This window comes from Apostichopus japonicus, chromosome 15 (genome assembly GCF_037975245.1).
Source record: "Apostichopus japonicus isolate 1M-3 chromosome 15, ASM3797524v1, whole genome shotgun sequence".
In the NCBI taxonomy this organism is placed as follows: domain Eukaryota; kingdom Metazoa; phylum Echinodermata; class Holothuroidea; order Aspidochirotida; family Stichopodidae; genus Apostichopus; species Apostichopus japonicus.
The window spans coordinates 6239744-6259190 of NC_092575.1; the positions used below are offsets into that span (position 1 = coordinate 6239744).

Below are 19447 nucleotides of genomic sequence, written 5' to 3' on the forward strand. Positions count from 1 at the left end.
TACTTATTCTAGGGATACTGAATAACAATCTTCAATTTGCATTTTTGTTCTACTTATTTAGTTCATTCACACATCGGTAAGGGGTCAAAGACACTAAATGCTATGACATTGGTCGCAACAATAGCTTCTTCGCTTATTAAAATACATAAAGTAATTTGATACACCAAAAAAGACAAAAACTTTTGTCAGATGTTTAGACAAATACCTCTAATCTCCACAAAAAGATTTTATAGTTTATACATTCATCACAAATTATACACATTGCACATTGAATTAAAATTAAATATAATATTGATAATTTAAATGAAAGTCTCACAATCTTGCACCAATATATATTGCACCAGAAGCAAAATGTCATACAAACTTAAAAATGGATATGAGGTCAAGGCGGGGAAAAGGTATTGCACATAATGAAATATAAATAAGTACTGAACGAAATTAAAACAAGGTCAAATTAATCAGGATGAATGGAAGGAAAAAGGTGTGTATGGTTACCTTTATCTACAACAATAGGGGAATGCCAAAGCAAACTAAATGTCAAATGGAAGAAGGGCAAATAACATTGGTTGGGGAACAAGAGACCTCTAAATACACTTATGCATTAAAGGGTGTGAAGACTCGCGCACAAAGAAACGTCTCATGTGGGTAATCTGATCTAGTTTCGAATGAGGTGTAACAGAAGTGATAGACACCACCATCGATCCCAGAAAATACGCACACCGATTGCTACCGTCCGTAATTAGACACTTGTGCACAGTCAATACATACAGCTACGGTCAATAACCACAACACAGTGTACATAAGCAGCGATGGACATCTCAGGTCTAGATAAAAGATAACAAGGTATCACGTTTCATTACTGTCTGCATTTTGTAGCGACAGGAAGAAAACTTCACTTGCAAGCAACAGAAAGTTAACTTTTTCAGAGCGCGGCACGCGGTTTGGGACGAGTCTTCAATGCCTTTAAGAACTACTAGTGACATTGTGTAATTGCAATTTTTCTGTAAGAGTCTTATTCCTGCTATCTAGTATATTTTGACAAATTGCTAGACAATGTCTGTGTCACAGTTTGACTAAAAGTTTCCTTTGAAAACACCAAAGCAATCTGTTACAATTATTCAGCATGTTTGAAATAAACTAGGATAGAAATTACAATTGTAACTTGGCATGAAAGTAAATAGTATGTAATATAAGACAAAGAGATAGCACACTAAATAGATTATATTGCACCACATTAAACTAACACAATACTTTTGCAAAAACTTTATTATGATAAGACTATGTAATATTCTATGATTCAATGATTTATGACTTAAAATAAAATAAAAATAAAAATAACAATTTTTTGGATAAAATACAAGTTGTAAAAACAAAACCTGTCCACTAAACATGTAAAAAACATTGAGTGATATTTTTTATGAATACAGTTATCATACTTTATGGAACATTGACATAAATTGAACATAAGTGAAATAACATATTTTTTTATGATGAATATTTCTTTTGATAAACAAATTTTGAAAGCATGAAACTGCATCCCATACATCGATAACATCACATATCCACAACTTCTGCAATTATTTTCACAAAACATATAACTTTCTACTCTTTTTGTACCTATGCATTTGAAAATAATTCTGACAATCACACAATATTGAATTTTACTCTACTCATTTATAATTTGAACTAACACAAGGTACTGATCATAATAACCATCTTCTTACACATCAAACATACTTTTATCAGATTCCCTGAATTCTTAAATAAATACACAACATTTTGGTCTGAAAGCAAGATATACCCTTCATTAAACCTAAGATGACTGCAGTCCAAAGATAATTCTCAATCTGTGACTAATGGAATACAAGTCATAGAATCATGTCTAGCATCTGTTTTTATATCAATACTGTAAGAACTTTTGATGGCCTGGGTGGAAAAGGGTTGGGGGGAGGTGGTGAGGGGACAATCACTTCACTCTTGGCTGTACTTCTTTAATACTTCCAAGCATGTATGGCTTATTGAGGTCTCCCATTGTTATTGTCATATGTTACACACCTTCAGCAGGAATTTTCTAAATAGTGAGGATAGCAGTGAGGATAGACCTTCCAGAGAGACAAGGAAGAATCCCTGTCTTAAGAAAATATCATTAGTTGAATAAGGAGGTTTTGCTGCACTGAGGCTACACACAATGTCCTTCAGATGTTGGGCAAAGAGAATAGTTTAGACCTCATAAGAATTAAGTTTGGTGGACATGGTGATCAAAATTCACACCAGTGAAGTGCATCTCAGTTGATACTATGAAGATGATAAACTGATCACCTAAAACACAGATCATAATATTCAAGTATTATCTGCTAAGCTATGAAAGTTCCCTAAGATTATGGTTGCGTAGCAAAAAAATTAGATTTGGATTTTATCTGTATCTTGGCAACTGTGCTTTATTAGCTATTATCCCAGGGTAAGGTATTGTAAAACTGTTTCCTTTAAAGGATAGAATTAACAAAGGAGTCTAATGAAGCTGGAATGGATAGTTTAAAACCTTTCTAGCATCATGGAAAGCTTTGTATTTGGCTTTATCGAAATTATCATTGCTGGCATAATTTTATTCCTTATAGTGATGGTGGTCTGATTGCATATGGACAGAATTGCATTTTCACAATTTTTCATGTTTTCTCCAAACAGCTAGAAAACACAGTTTGTGTTTGAACACAATGAATTATGGAAGGTACTGTATGTTTATATTTTGTGATAGCAAACTGGGTTACACACCATCTTGTCATATGACCTTAAAAAAATCTTGAATTTTAAAATGCCTTTCTTATAAACGGTAAATCGCCTTCCAAGAAGAAACATTAACTTCCTGATTTATACTGGTTTAAGGAAACATTCCAAACATACATATTTTCAAAACACATGATAGACAAATTGACAGAAATCTGAGCATATTCATCAAGCAAAGACATACTGTAGCTCCGAACAGCAATATTTCCAGCAAAGAGGAAGATTTTGGAATGGTGTTTTCAAATAGGAGTGGTCAATATTTTTTTGTCTTCCATATAAAACTCACATTGTTTGCCACTGACTTATCTCATTAAAGTAACATAGCTAAATGGCCTTAAAACATCACTTCCATGGGAAAAAACTATATTCCTGAACAGGCAGAGGCAATACATTATTCAACCAGTTTTCCATTGACTTTGTACATGGGATTCTAATTACCGAATTGGCCATGTTTACACTATCTAGTGATCGTTTGTGCCTTCCAAAGCTCATACTCTCCCAGTAGTTCAAAATCTCAACAGTATTGCCCCTCAATATGCTAGAAAGTAAAGTTATGGTCACCGTGGCTCATTTGTTAACACACATTTGCTTGCCACACCCAAAAGTATTTTGCTTTATTAAGTCATTTGAATTTCTAATTGAACCCTTCTCTTTGTCTGGAACTAATGTGGTATACATGTGGAGTCTCTAGGAAAGTACTCTTGAAAACTTCTAACAATTTTAAAATTTTGGGCCCATACTGAGGACCTTGAACTAATGAGCATTTATATTTGACCCAGTTTTAGTGTGGGTCAAATGAGAAGTTTTTGTTAAGTATGCATGTAGGTACTTTTAGTAGCATATAAGAATCACTACTATTGCATAACCAGGGCAACTGGTTGTCCCGTTGAGAGGGCTAAATTTCTGTTCAGACAACCAAAATCAGCTTTGAAGGTTGTCTGGTGGACGACTGGCTGTTCATATCATGTTCAAATCGCATTTCTATAAATACACCCCAATAGGTAAATTATAAATTGGTATCACCCTCTTTTACCTATGAAACACCCAATTGGTGGGGGGGGGGGGGGTTACTGGCCCAATGCCTGGTGTTCTATTCACTAAACCTACAGTGTATACAATGGTCATTTTTTGTTATATCTACTACTTTTTTTTGGACAACCAAATTTGCGGTTCTGACAACCATAATGTAAGACTTGGTTCTCCGAGGGACAGCAGAAGATTATCCTTAAAAATTTGCCCTGATAATATATATCTTAAACATGCAAGACATGCTTCAAATAAATATAAACAGGTTACACCATCTCCACAGGTCATTAACACTATAAAGTTTGATTCACAACTTCCTGGTCAGAGTTACCAGTACTAATTATTTGACTCTGAGCTTTGTGTTCAACTCAAGGATCCTCTTTGTGTATCTAATCTAGTTTATCTATCCTTTTTCATTAAACAATTCTACAGTTGTAATGATCCCACTAAACCATTTCCCATCAAATCAAGACAATAACTGGTTGACTGTGCAGATACAATCATTATGCCTAATTTATCCTAAATGAATGTGATGTCATTTTACATTTATTATCCTAAATTATTTGAGATTGCCTATCCTTTTCCTTGGAGCTTTGTTGAGGTGTTTCTTTGACTTCTTTCTGCCTCCGACATCGTGCTTCCTTAGCTGCTTCTTGAACCTTTCGTCAAACATCTCGTGCAAGTCGACCTGTCATAGGGGAAGCAAAATAATGGGTCAGTGAATTCGGCTTTTTGTGATGCTAGATCAATGGATACTATGTGACTGTCTTTTGCTGTATGTATTAAGTTGCATTTGCATTTTGCACCATTTTATCTCCTGTCATGCAAATGCACTTGGGAAGAAAATAATGTTATTTGACTGATGGTCACAACAGGTTTCTTCCACTGAAAAAGTTATTTTGATTACAAAAATCAGCAATGAATCTAGACCTACTATTAATAGCTTACTTGACAGGAATTGAATCAGCATTTTGTAATTGTCATTTACTGTAAGTGCTCATTACTTGTTAAGTATATCTCTTATGATAAAAAATATGATAAAAATATGATAAAATATATGATAAAAAAATATGATAAAAAATATGACTGATTTGTGATCAACAGTTTTGTCATAAGTAGTATGAATAGTGTTCAATTAATTTGAAGCATCCTAAACATCTTTGTGAGTTGATTTAAGGAAACTTATGAAAATGACAGGGTAGTGTAGAAAACAGCTTACTGTTTAGTGCACAGCAGTACACCCTTGAACATAAGCTATCATTTAGCTGTTACATTACAAAAATTAAAACCATGTGTATATTTCTCCCTTTTTCAAAGCAAGTATCAACTCTTAGACTAAGCTAGAACACATGCTTTGTATTAGATTGGCTGGTTCTTGCCAACTTTGCATATAAGAGTCTGGGCAGAAGTTGGTTACTGTCATTAAACTATCAAAGCAAAATAATCATCTAATTGCCTCATTTTGTACACGAAGGACATCCGCTAGTAAGTCGAGTAAATCTGATGCAGAGTAGAATCTAATTACTAAACATATTCTAATAATTTCCTAGTTTACCTAATTTCAAAACAAAGCGTTCAAAGCTTAATTACATCACTGAGAATGTCTTTAAAAACATGAACGAGGAGGAAAGCAAGTTGTTGACAAATCACAACAGAAGATGCATTTATTTTTTAAGCTTCTTACCTCCCAGTTGTCGGTCTGTTTACAATATTCTAGTTTCTGATGTACTGCACCGACCATCTGTCCATCCAGCTGATCGAGAGTGGCTCTGGCTTCCGATAACTCCTTCTCTGCACTGTCACGTCTAAAAGGATTATAAAAATAACGACAACTATGACAAAGCATCGATAATCTTTCCCTCTCACAGAGAGAAAGAAATAATCTCTGTAAAGGGCTAAAATAAATTACATTCTTCATTTATTACCCACAGTTAACTTTTCCAGCTTTGAAATACCTCCTAATTAATAAGAAGTTTCCTGGACTAGTAGTTGGAGGGATTTTGTGTGATGTACTTGCACATGCCTAACTCCATTAATGTGCTTGCTCGGGTAAAAGGTAACAAATTAAAGGTAACAATCCAGCTTTGAGCCTTTCCTACGTTCTGCTACAATTTTTCACAAAGTACTTTTAGTCAACTTCACCATAATAAGCTGTGTAAACTTTTCACACTGGACACATCTCCTATTACACTGTATCTTTGCCACATCCTACTGCTGGTTCTTGAGAATAAATATGTAGTGAATCAGGAGGCTAATAATCATGATTTTCCTTGAGAATCAAAGATTTTAAAACTTATTTCACAATTTCAAAAGGAAAATAGTAATTAACACTTGTAAACCTAAATCTTAGGAAGAAGATCAAGTTGAGAGATCTAAGAGTCACTCTTACAGATGTTTGTCGATTATCTTATCATCTATACCGGGATTTTTCCGGGCATATCTAAATCTGTACATGTAAATTACAATCAGAAGCGCAAAACAACTACAGGTTTTGAAAAAAGACTTATCATTCAAATTCAAATGAATGTAAAATACGAGTAGCTCCGACTTGGACTCACTTGCCGATGGCCTCATCTCTCTCTTTCTTGAGTTTCTCAATTTCTTGTTCGTGTTGCAGACACATTGCAGAGTCCAGACTATCATCACTCAAAATACTGGCGTCGTCTGGAGTAGCATTCGAGGAAGATGGCTGGGATGTCAGCTGTTTTAAATAAAACACACAGAATTATATACTAGTGTTACTTGATTTAAAAACAGCCACTGAATATGTCATGTTATATTCACTGGCAGATGTTCTATGAGATTACACCATTCCCATTATCCCCCACCCCCACAGAGCAGAGGGTTCTGATTTATCCTTCTCCAACCATATCCATTCTCCTCCTCCTCCCCACCCCCTGGCAAACAATAAAGGAAAGTAAAGTAATGAAGGGATAACAGTGGTTGTATCCATTTGTGTATGAAGGGCAACATGCAACTGGGAAGCAGTCTAATGAAGATGAGCTCTTGACTCATTGTAGTTAGGAGTGTCTTGAATAACAACAGCAAAGCATTAACAAACACCAATATCCTGATAGCATATGTAGCAAATATGTGGTCACATAACGGTAACCTTTGTGTTGACCAACAAATTTTCAAAACTCAGGTGACAAGTAACATTACTGCTCTTGCTGTGGTAACAATTGATAAGTTTCTCTTTTTACTTTGTTGGTAAATTGATCAAGCTTCTTCTACCTTTGGTTAGCAACGACACAACAAGATACACATTGCCTTTAATCTGTCTGTGTCATGCCCAGTTCAAGTGATACAATTTGATTTGATGTCCAAATAAGATCTACATATGAACGTTTACATTTTTATTGGCCATGTCAAGATAGATACAAGTTTTTGACATCTGAGTGATAACATACACAAAGTTTTCAAACCGACCAAACGTTAACCCATGAATAATAATAATAATAATACTCCACTTTTACATAGCGCTTTATACCAGCAATAGGTCTCAAAGCGCTTGACAGACGTTATATTACCCCTGGTCATTGATAACCTGTCCAAGAGACAATCCCTCAAGGCGGCTACAGTTGTATACTGCGCCCAATGACAAGTTACCTCACAGGTACCCATTTAACCCCTGGGTGGAGAGAGGCAATTGAGAGAAAGCATCTTGCCCAAGGACACAACGTAATGAACTAGGCAGGAGTCGAACCAGCAATCCTTGGATCACAAGTCCGACGCCTTAGCCAATCGTCCACCACGCTCTACGAATACCTTTACATTCGCATTTACAAAATGTTTACAAACCTCTTTGAGTATAGCAAGGCTAGATGTGTCCTGAGAGTTCATATATCTCTTGAAGAGAGCCTCCGGATCAGGCATACTCCTTCTGTAGTCAAGCTTTAAAATGACAAAAACAAAATTGTCTAAATTACACAATATCACAATCACAATGCGGCAAACTGACATGTCACAACCAATTTTTAATTGTTTTGGTTTCAACATTCCCTGTTTTGGGGCTTCTTTTGAAAATGAAGCAAGTCATTTTAAAGGGTCACTAATTGGATACTCTAACCCAGTACAAATTTTTAAGAATTTTCTGTCTTTTGTCCTTTAGACAACCAGCTCTTCATTTGGTTGTCCGAACAACAAGTTTTGTTGTCCGAAAAAAATGCACCACGTTGACAAAGAATTATCACTATTTGCACTGTAGGAGAGATGTGTAGGTATGTTGAATAGAACACCAGGCATTGGGCAAAAAAAAAAAAGAACTTACATTGGGTGGATCATACAGCCTAACAATATCTTTATTATTTTGGTGTCTCCAAAGTGATGGAGGGTGAAAACAATTAATCATTTTACCAATTTGGCGGTATTTAGTTACAATGCAATCAGAATTTAATGTAACCAACTAGGTAATTTGTTTTCGTTATATTGAAGAAGAAGGCTACGAAATGCGAAATTTTGATCATTACAGATGACATACCTTGACATTTAAAACCTGAATCCTTTCATCTCTTTCTCTGAGCAGCTGGGTTTGCCTGCTAATTTCATTCTGAAGGTCGTCTACTGTTGTCTGTGTATGGGTTAGCTCTTGACGCAGGGAAGTGATGTGGTTATGTAACTGTTCCATCTGAGCTTCTTGGTCCGGTAACGGGCTGGGCGGCGGAAGCTGCAAAATTTATATGTATGCACGTATATATATTTATATATATAGTTATAGATAGTTATATATATAGGTATGACTAGTTGCAGCTAGCTGCAAAAGAGAACAGGCAGTAATGTGAAATAACTCGCAGCGACAATTTGCAAATTGTCAAAATAACCCTTTACCTTACCTCACCCCCCCCCCCAATAACGAGGGCGCTGTTATAGGAACAAATACATAATATAACTGACATAAAGTCAAAAACTTTTCACAGAAAACATACAGCTATATTGAGATCATATTTTTGAGTAATGTTGGAGGTAGTGTATTCATACTGCAGCATAACATAATAAACATATACATTTCTAGCCGCAGAGAGAAAATACATCATGCAGCATCATATGAATTTGAAGGAACAGGAATTATAATAAAGAAACAGTTATTCAAAACAGATTTTAATTTCTGCAGGTTCACCTGAATCTGTCGTTCTGACATAATTTCCTCCAGTAGACCCTGGAGTTCTTCGATCCTTTCAATAATTTCGTTCGGGGTGATGTTCTCATCATCGGCGTAAGGTACCAAGCTTCTATCGTTTATCCCACTGGTGGATGGAACGTTAGGATCAAAATCTCCACTCTTCCACGTTTTCAACTTATGAGTCAGCAACAAGATATGTTGTTGGATGGTATTCATCGCTCCTTGAAGCTACAGGGATAAAAACAGGAAGTAAAAAGAAAAGATGTAAGAAAACATATAATAAATAAGTCAAAGTACAACGATACATTGATGGCGACACTACAAACAAATTTGACAAAGGGGCTAGAAACTTTTCTAGGGAAGAACACAATATAAAACTTATATTTTAAGTGAGGGTAAACTTCAGAGTTTGGATTTAATAAAGCTAGTCTGAGTTGAAATGTTCATCTAGAGTCTATTAGTAACTTTTAACACACCTTTCCTTTGCCAACTACAGAAAAGATCAATGATGAGACATTTAAAAATTTTTTGATTCTCATGAATTTTCTGGGTTGGATCTATCTTGAAGCTTCAAAACTTAAAAATGTCATTGGACATTTCTGAGGATATTAACTCTAGGGTCAATGCAGTATTGCAAGGATACTTGTTTTTTATCATAAATGGTTTGTTTCCAATAAGATAAAGTTTGACACTTACCTTCTGGCATTTCTCCTGCAGTTGGTTCCCGTTTCCACTCTCCTCCATCATGTGAGTGTCCGCCTCTGTGAAAGAGGACATTTCTCCTCCGAGTTCCTCAAAGAGTGACAGGCCCTGAGCGGCTGTACTGGTGTAGATGTGAGCCATGGCCTCTGATAGACGCAGCTCTTCCAGGTCGTGGAGAGTCGTACAGTGGGTCCTGCGAAGCTCCTCTAATTGAATCTCTTGAATGAATACCTTTCAGTTAAGAGGTGAAAAAATACATTACTCATTAACGTGACATCCATCCTTTCCAATTAAGAACATGAACTTTTCTGAATAAACAGAGAATATTTCCATGGCTCAAAGTTGTCATTTAAAGTAGCAACTTATGGAGTATATGGTCAAATTTGTGACTGTCTATTAGAATCCAATAATAACTACATGCTTGAGTAATGTAGTTTCTTTTCAGATCATAAAGAAAGTGCCAATTTTTTTTGCTAATGTTCAGCTGATACGATGAGCATTAATTATGTAAAAGTGCATATGTGGAAAGGTTTCAGTACAATCGTATGCATTTGTTATGTACATACTACTTACTAACATTGGACTCCAACTGGTGGAATTAACATAGTGCAAGGCAGTCTTTATGTTGATCAATTACATGCTTATTTTGAGCGATACTCTGATATGCTTTCTAAACTTGGTGGCCAAATGCAAAAAGCTGGCTCTCATATTGTTTCATGTCATAAACCTATCTTGATACAAAATTGTTTGTAATTGCTAAGTGTTTCAAGAACCTTTTTGGTATTAGCCAACAATTTCACCACAGTTATGGAGTTGTTACGAAGTGGAGCAATTTGCCATAGAGTACTTTGATTTTACTATTCGCCATGAAGGTTGACTAATCAAGCAAATGAACTAGATTCCTACGACATATTTATATCTAAAGAGCATCTTTAAGGTTTATCAACATCAACTCAATAAAGTTGTTTCAAAAGACTGTTGACAGGTTAACATCATTCTTTGTGGAACTCTTACCAAATCACAAACAATTGCTAAACTAAGCTTCTTTTCTACATCTTATAATACAGATTTATGATCCTATGTTGGTGGCTTGGTGACCCCTTCAATATTTTCTCTTCATAATCAGAAAGAGTTTTCCTCACCTGTGATTCAAGTTCCCTGACATTCCTCTCTAACAACAAAATCCTTCTGTTGGCATCTTCCAGATCATAGTGCATGTTTTCTCTCTCTGAGGTCAACTCTCGCAGTGCTTGCATCAACTCACTCTTTCTTCCCTCCAGATCTCTCACCTTTCGATAATACAGACAAGAAACGGGCATATAACAACCAAGGTGCTCTGCTTATATATGTAATCCCTTTCATTCATGACTGGTATAAGGAATCAAGTCATAAAAAGAATAAGAAGAATGTGGTGCCAAATTGCCGAAAATATAAGAGCCCGCCAAACCACATTCCAATTAATATAACAATTCTATCGGGGCAAACAATTTTGGAAAAAATGTTTAATACTTTTCAAGAGTGCTCTTTGTCTCTTAACTACATTTATAATAAAACATATCCACAGGTTTTATGTACGTGTTGATCTGACACTTGTACATACTGAATGGTGTACCCCAAAAACCTAGACAAAAATGTTGACAGGGTTTTGGTCAGTTCCATATTAATTTTCATTTATATAAATCCTCACAATTCACCTACCGGCTGAAAGATTGAATAATTATCATGGACAAACATGGATGATCAAACTATTTATCAGTGGACACAACAGACCCTCATATCCATTCAATACCTTTTTCTCAAATTCTTCTACAAGTGCGGGTTCAACGTGATCGGGGGACATGCCAGCTCTGACTTGGTTCTCCAGACTACCGATATGTGCAACCAACTCCTCCTTTTCTTCTGTTGTCTAAATAGGATAAAAAAAACAACAAGCTCTTAGGTAATTATTTGCTTTGATATATAAAAATAACACATTGTGGCTTTGTTTTGGACAACTTCTAATTTTTCTCTTAAATATTCTCATTTATCTTCCTTGCCATAGAGCAGAGTTAATTAAATTTATATGTATGAAAATCAAACCAAAGAGAATTGCTATTTTAAAGCATCAAAGTCAAACTTATTTGAACCAGCTTTGTAAACTAATTCACAACCATGGCTGATTATTTTCATATCAGTACTGAACAATATTAAAGGATAATTTTTAAAAAATCCTGCAACGACAAATTTGTCCATGGAATATATTTTCAAACCTCTAACTCTGTTATCTGCTTGGCAAATCTATCGTATGAAATAGAATTGCCTTTGAAGAAAAAATGAAAACGTTAGATCAAATTTAAATTTTTGTCAGTACGGCGAACTTTATAACAGTAGATTTCCACTTGTTCTGCGTGACGTAATAACTCATGCCCCAATAGTACAGTATTTGTAGAACTTGCAAATCAATTTTGTAGTCACATTACCTGTTTGAGTTCCATTCCAATCCTCTGATTATGTTGCAACAGCTCTCCAATATATTCTTCTTTCTCCTGTTCTGTCTTTTTGTTGGAAATCTGATGTCTGGCCAGTCCATCCTGTAGCCTATCAATCTCGGAACACAATTCCTCTAGATGACTTTCATGTTCTCCTTCTACTGTAGCTAGCTTTCTCTCCAGGGCATGTCTTTCTTGTTGTAACACCTGAAGAAGGCATGATTATTTCACACAAAATTGTATGTATTGTATGAATACGAGAAGAGGCCATCATTGGCTTCTCAAAGCCACAAGCTGACCGAAGTCAGTCTCTTACATTCATATTTAACGTCCATGATTATGAATTGTCAATTGTCAACAACTATGTAACTGGAGGACATACATATATCTTGGAGTGACTTGAACTTGGGAACTTATGATTGAAAGGCACCAGCATTAACCACTGAGCTTACACTCCACGATGCTAACATCTGATGCTAACCACTGAGCTAACACTCCACAAATTACATGCAGGCAAGAAATTGGATACGGTTGGTACACAAAATTTACTTTAACAATGTACACAGATCTATACTTGTGTGTCATTGGTAGAGCGCCGGGCTTGTAACCCAGAGGCCTCTGGTTTGAATCTTGTTCTAACCATACATTTCCTCCATTGTCTAAAATTTCCCAGGAAGCTTTCCTTTATTTATTTACTTATATGTACATAATGAAAAGAAAAAGGAGGGAGGGGGGAGGAAACCAACAACAAAGAATGGCATATCTGGCAAAGTTAAGCAGAATTGTTTAAACTTTGAAACAAACATTCTTCACTTAAAGTAATTAAAATGTACAGTACCTCGATAGATTGAGAGAATTGTGACTGCATGAGGTCTTGCTTGGCCTGTAATTCTTTGTTCTTCTCTAACAAAGCTTTGCCAAGTTCTGCAGCCAGCATCAAATCTTTCTCCTTTTGCTCCAACTGGGCAAAGACATTTACTCCATCCGGTGAATCTACCGGTGTGGGTTGCTTATTAGTGCCTAATGAGGCCATTGTGATCAATGTCCTTTCTACACTTGATGATATAATAAAGCAGTCTTTACTAATCTGTAACAAAAACAATGTTGAAAGCAAGTTGTTTAATAGGCTAAAGAGCTAAGTGCAAACATAATGTAAGGCTTATTTTAGGTAGTTCGGGAACGGTAAGCCCGGCCTTACACTGATACCGTAGAACCGAGCGTGAAACGTGAAATAATCAGGAAAAGCGGGTACTGCATAATATATGTCTTCTTTTATTGATTCAGGATAAAACTGTAACTGTAACTTGTACAGGTAACTTTAGATAATTAAAATGTAAAGAGCCCGAAGACTACAGACGTAAATATAAATTACGGAGCCTACTGTTCTACGTCTGTAGACTTCGGGAGATAAACTTCAACTCCTCGATATGTCTTTATCAAACACTTAAACCCCTGATTCCAAAATAACAAATTAAGACGCGTTGCACAGGGCACACGCTCTGCCCTTGAACCCGATTGGTGTAAATTTTTAACTCACCCCTTACCAAACTCTTGATTGGTTGAGTGCCAACCTGATATGCAGATGAGCATATGCAAATGGGCGCTCAACCAATTTGAACCAGTTTGGCTGTCTTCCAACCCGAATCATTTAAAACAAAAGATACGCTTCTAATAGCGCGTGATTTATACCCCGCCACACCACAGCGCAAACCACCAATGCGCGAGCCATGGGTGACGTCATAATAATAATAACTAGAATACGCTTCACAATAACAACAACTAGAATATGCTTCACAATAATGAGAATTACAGTAGCTTTACTTTACCTATACTTTATAGCAAATTTTAGCCCAATACTGATTGTCAACGCGCTCACACGATGTGTTGTTTGTGTATTGTTACGAAGTATGCGTCATGTAAAGTTGCAGTGCTACTGCGCGTGTGCGTGTTTGTGCGAGTGTGCGTGCCTGCTTGCGTGAGTATGTGTTTGAAATTTGTTGTTTTCATTGGCTCTGTCTTTACGGTCATGTACCGGTATATGAGTTCAGTCGATATCAAGAACGTATTAAAGCAAAAAGGAATTTACCAGTGTTAAACCAAAGATTTTATTGAACAGATTACCAGATATCACAGCAAAATAAACCATGAATCGACTCATTACATCTGCGTTGAATAATCTTCGGATTACAGGAATACGGAATAAGGAAATCTTTATTGATTTACACTGATGACCTTTACAAAAAATTGCAAATGTGAAAATGATGTACATGTATGATTGTACATTCGAACATAATTGACCAGTTGTCTTGTGACCATATTACAGAATGTTGGTAGAGTAGAAAAAGTTCAGTATATTACAACTAGGAGAGGCCTTTGTATTTGATGGGGAAGGGGAGCCGTCTTTAGAAATGATCCTAGAAATGTCAATGTGTCATACATACATCATTCCTCCATGGTCTAAGTTAAAGATCATGTTGAATTGCTCTCCTTTTGTTAAGTTGCACTTGTAACTTCTGGAAGACATTCCTGTTTAAATTAAGATGTGCCATTAATTGACTGCGCAAAATTGCAGCTTATAGACCTATCATCTAACAGGCAATTTGGGGGGCAACTAAGGTGCATGAAATATTCTTTTTCGGGGGAGGCAAAAATGTTAACAGATATGGGGAAGGGGGTCAAATGGGTGCGGAAGCTAAAATGGTGCAAAATCATTTGACAATTTTTCACAAAAAGATGTTTTCCGCTTGAATAGTTGGGGCGGAAGCATACTTCAGCCCTTCCATCTCAAGAGGGTTTGGGACAAGTTTACAACACGAAGAAGAGTGTTGAAAATTGAAATTTATGCAGGGTAGTAGTGAAGTTTAAGCACTTGCTGTTCACGCCAGGTCCTCTGTGAGGTTGTTAACTACAACTGGTTTATTGTGATGGTTGGTGGAAAGAAGTTTAACTGATGAACATAATATGTTTCGTCCTTTGTAAAAAAGGTTTTTGTTTGATTACTTTTGTAACAATACAACTCGAAATTGGGGGCACCTGGGGAAAACGATTTTTTTAATTGGGAGGGCACATGCCCCCAGGCCCCCCTCCCTTGGCGACGCCAGTCTAGATAACATAAACGAATGCATCAAAAGCATGATGCATCCCCTTTGAAGCTTTGGTTACTCATACATATAGCCTAGGCGTACCAGATCCAGGCCAATATTTTGCATCAGTACCAGATCTGGGTGGGGAAACTGCATGGGTGGGGCAGTGGGCTAAAAAAAAAAAGGTTTCAGTCTAATGCAGTGCATTGGAACTTGGAAGAGCTCTGTGACACAATAACACAGTAATACAAATGATCAGCCTACAGTGGCTCTATATATTTTGCATACGTACCATGCAGATCGATCAAGTTGGGGAAAACTGATACTGGGCCGACTCAATGGTCAAAGCACAGGCACTCGTAACGTTATCTAGGTGTATAGTATATAAACCGTGTTTATATACTATACACCTAGATAACGTTACAAGTGCATTTGGGTCAAAGTGGCTACGATAAACTTTGAACTTAATATTACTAATAACGACATGTAACCTAGCCTAGTCGATGTATATTCCTAGGCTATACTATAGTATAACTCTCACGATGGTATTGAAAAAGTACGTACTTGAAGATGCTGATTCACACTTAGTGGATCTGGCTGCCAGAACGGTAAGCCCACCTTACGCGAACTTAGCGTTAGATCTCCTTCCTCTATTTTAAAACATCGCCTGACTTTGAGAAGGTCGCGAAAATATCAAAATCATCTGTTTATGACAATATGACAAGTGAGACATTCAGAGACTTTCACTAGCTGAATCACGGCTCTACATCAAGTTAGAATCTTTCAAACAAATTCCAGCATCAAATTACAGCCTGGTGTTATGTTCAGAGTACACGTACAGATGCGCAACACTATGGACATTTCTACTGAAGATGTCTTCTTACCGTGTAATATTAATTGAAGAGCACGATGTATGCCAATGAGTCATCAGCTCGTCATCTCCATCCTCTTACATCTACCACTAATAATACAGCTTTCCGATCCTGCTTCTTCTTTTAACCGTACCGATTCGCCACAGCTTTCTTACGTCATCACCATTAAAGCTCTGTTGACCAGAATTCCGTCCAGAGAATTATCCAGCCAGTGCAAAACAATTTTGCTACTAGTACAAAGTGAGACATTTGGAGTCGGTACTGTGCTATTTTAGACAATCGGAAGAATTTAGTTCCATGTAAACATGAAAATGACAGTATATTTTGAAAATCTGCAGCTGAATTAATTTGCTTGAAACTGTTTAAAACGTCTTTCAACTCTGATAGAGAGGGTAGCATACACACCAAAGTGTCAAAATTGTAACGCCTATGGCATTTGAACAGCCAATCAAAATATTGGAGACGTTATAAATATTCATATTTCGCTTCTAGCGGTTGTTTTGCAATTTGTCACAGCAATACACTTAATGCGAGGGTTTCCAAATGATCTCCCGAATTCGGCAGATTCTTCTAGCTTTGCAATGAAAATTACCGGTAATATGTGAATAGTTGCTGCTGGAATTATTTAGTTTGTGTTTCATATTTACTGTTTAGCCTATCGCTACAACTTGCAAGTGTCAATGTTGGCTTTGCTGTTCTTATTCCTAACGTACAATCTATCACAGTGTTTAAACTTAGGCATATCGACCTAGGCCTAGGTTATGTTCAACGTATTACTTATTACTAGTATTAGTAATAGTAGGCTAACGCACAGGTATGTTACGCCTAACCTGGCTAATGACTTGGTGTACATACTGTCTTTAGTTAAGGCTTTACTAGATTCTGTGTTCAGTGAAAGTGCAAGCCTTGTATGACTAACCTATGCTCGTGGCCTGTACCCATAACAAGTCATGACTTGCAGTGGTAGTTTTGGCTATGTAAATGAATGTTAAATATTGTCAAAAGTATAGTCAGTATTGTGAAGTTCGCCATACTGCGAAGATCGGCCACCCTTAAGAAATACACGATTTCACCATGAAAATCTACAGGAAGAGTCAAATTTCACCAAAAAGTACGAAGCTACAGTTATTTTCTCTCCAAAATGACCCGTGTGCAAGAAATTACTTACATATTTGTCAATAAAATGACGAAGATCTATGAAGTCTGTTATAATTACTGAAAAAGCAACTGCGCCCCCAATTTTATCACCATCGCCACACTGTGGGTTGCGCGGCCGAACTTCGCAATACTCTAGCAAGAAATACCAGTTCCACAATCACGAAGAATCTTCTTGGAAAACAACGTGAAAACAGTTTGCAGGAAAGAAAGTTTGGCCGTGTATCGTACTATGACAAAATTCTCCCACCATATGAAGTATATTTTCAAATGATTTATACCAGAAGATTTAGTTTTGGGGTGTTTTAAGTCTTAAGTGGCCGAACTTCGAAGTCACCATCATACTTCTAAGTACTGTAGCCTGTACTGTAGGCCTATCATGATGGTAGGCCTATGTTGTTAATTCATGATAACAAGGGCATAAAAGGGCATAAATGATAGCTCTGATGATGATCTCAAATATTTTGCTCAGTGGTTTAGCTATCTATCCTTCAGCTATGTGATTTCATCGATGGTTTGAACAGATTCTGCCAGAAATAAAAAGAACTCTGCTTGTAAGGGTAGGGAGTCAAATTGCTCGAAGCATAGAATATTTTCCTTTACTTCACACATGCGTTGAAGTTTACTTTACAATTCAGCTAATTGAAATTTGAAAGTGCCTCAAAATACAAAACTGATTTTTCCTTGTACCACTGTTGCAATTTTGGACGGTTTCCTTAAGGCTTTGTAGATTAAAATTGTGATTCTAAAACTAAAATTAGTCACAATTTGGTTTACAAACACAGTAACTACAATGTCTATCAGTTCAACTACATATGTAAGTTGTAACACAGTACCCAAATTTAGGGGACACGCAAAGTTACCGTACACCACCATATAACATAATTAGATTATAGTATGGGTTAGAACTTGGACTCAAAAAGTTGGTTATAAACTTCAATTTAAAGATTGCAGCTACAGTGGCTATCAGTGCAGCTTCATATATAACTCAGTATATGTGAATTATAATTGGCTAGTGCCATACTCAGTGAACCTGTGCACATAGCCTACAGTGTTTGCCTGCAATTTTGTGGTGATGGTCTCAGTGTTAGGCTAAAATCATGTACATAACATAATAGTGAGACACCCTCAGGGAATGACACAAACTTTGTGCTGAAAGTTAAGCCTAAACCTTACTTATAAATATTGTCCATTTAAAGTTATCTGATATCTTGTTTGCACTTTGCCGAGAAGGGAATTAAAAAGCAATTCGTGATTCTTTTGTAATTTTTTAACTTGTTTTGAAAATGATAGGTATACTTGATCACTGAACTTTTCATAGCTTGAGATACACTGACATTTGTACTATTTACTACTATTGCCAAAGTCACCTGTCTACAAAAGGCCTTCATATCTGAATACATTGCAATTGGTACATGGCTGAATTTGTAGGTAACTACTGTATGCATTATAAGCATGCATTTGCACTGTATGCATGATAAGCTTCCGCTGTTATTGGCTATGTGAGAAAAAGTTTCTGGATGAACTTGTACTAAACTCCTTCCTGTCGGTAATTGTTGGATCTAGTCATTAGTAATGCCATAGCTAATTGCTAGTCATACAACGACAAATTTGTAGCAACAATGAATTTTTGAATGAAACCTTATATAAGTTTGAATCTAGGTGCAGTAGTCAACTCATAGCACCCACTGAATGGTAAATTGCAAACATGTGCCAATGTTACATATCTTGATTACATATTTTTGCAATAGCATAAATGTACCATGAGTATCAGGTTATTAACACTGTCAGGTAGTTTTTTGTAGTCTACTTAGTAAATCACCAATTGCTAGAGGAGTCTCACAGTTCAAATTTACCTTAGAATAAAATATACAGTAGGTAAGTTGAATAATTATTAATGTTGATATTTATGTAATACTGTAATAACCAACACAGGAATCTCATACTCTTCTTCCATTGCAGTAGGTCATTCCTTAAGTAGAATCAGCATTTATTACCATGGACGGAGAAATTGAAGAACTGATAAAATCATATGTGAAAAAGTTAAAGGTACGCTACCTTTACAAAGGTATTTTTTTCTCTTCAGATTCTTTCTTCAATTGACAAAAGTAAGTCAGTTATTATGTTTGCAAGACAAATTTGCACATATATATGTATTTATCAATATTGGACTTAAAAATCTTAGTACTATATTCAATATTCCTGTAGATGCAGTACAATACCTAAATATTACATTAAAAT

The 19447-nt window shown here is 36.2% G+C and overlaps 2 protein-coding genes across 5 annotated transcripts in view; one reads left to right on the forward strand and one right to left on the reverse strand.

The window, feature by feature from the left end:
• Positions 1 to 188: 188 nt before the first annotated feature.
• Positions 189 to 16221, reverse strand: LOC139981587 (BICD family-like cargo adapter 1). Of its 2 annotated transcripts, none has more exons than XM_071994084.1 (12): positions 16064 to 16221; positions 12935 to 13183; positions 12088 to 12303; positions 11418 to 11534; positions 10771 to 10917; positions 9623 to 9859; positions 8924 to 9154; positions 8288 to 8473; positions 7609 to 7701; positions 6366 to 6508; positions 5492 to 5612; positions 189 to 4495 (listed from the first exon to the last, which is right to left on the reverse strand). In XM_071994084.1, exons 2-12 carry the CDS (start codon positions 13127 to 13129, stop codon positions 4367 to 4369), a joined length of 1815 nt encoding a protein of 604 aa, XP_071850185.1. In that variant the 5' UTR covers positions 13130 to 13183; positions 16064 to 16221; the 3' UTR covers positions 189 to 4366. The 2 variants fall into 2 exon arrangements, with proteins under 2 accessions (XP_071850185.1, XP_071850184.1); XM_071994083.1 differs by lacking the exon at positions 16064 to 16221 and adding an exon at positions 15744 to 16052.
• A 292-nt stretch (positions 16222 to 16513) lies between these two features.
• Positions 16514 to 19447, forward strand: part of LOC139981583 (uncharacterized) — a 51653-nt gene continuing 48719 nt past the window's right edge. For 2 of the 3 annotated variants that reach the window (XM_071994066.1, XM_071994068.1), the window contains exons 1-2: positions 16514 to 16645; positions 19169 to 19255. In XM_071994066.1, the coding sequence (XP_071850167.1) occupies positions 19205 to 19255 (51 nt within the window). In that variant the 5' untranslated portion in view covers positions 16514 to 16645; positions 19169 to 19204. The remainder of the gene's footprint in view (positions 16646 to 19168; positions 19256 to 19447) is intronic. The other variant, XM_071994067.1, reaches the window with a different exon arrangement.

Excerpts from the sequence above, each read along its gene's own strand:
- LOC139981587 (XM_071994084.1), bottom strand. The coding sequence starts at position 13,129 with ATGGCCTCATTAGGCACTAATAAGCAACCCACACCGGTAGATTCACCG. Across the intron at positions 6,509-7,608 it reads GCCTTGCTATACTCAAAGAG|CTGACATCCCAGCCATCTTC; the intron begins GTTTGTAAACAT and ends TATTTAAAACAG. Across the intron at positions 5,613-6,365 it reads AGAGATGAGGCCATCGGCAA|ACGTGACAGTGCAGAGAAGG; the intron begins GTGAGTCCAAGT and ends TAATCCTTTTAG.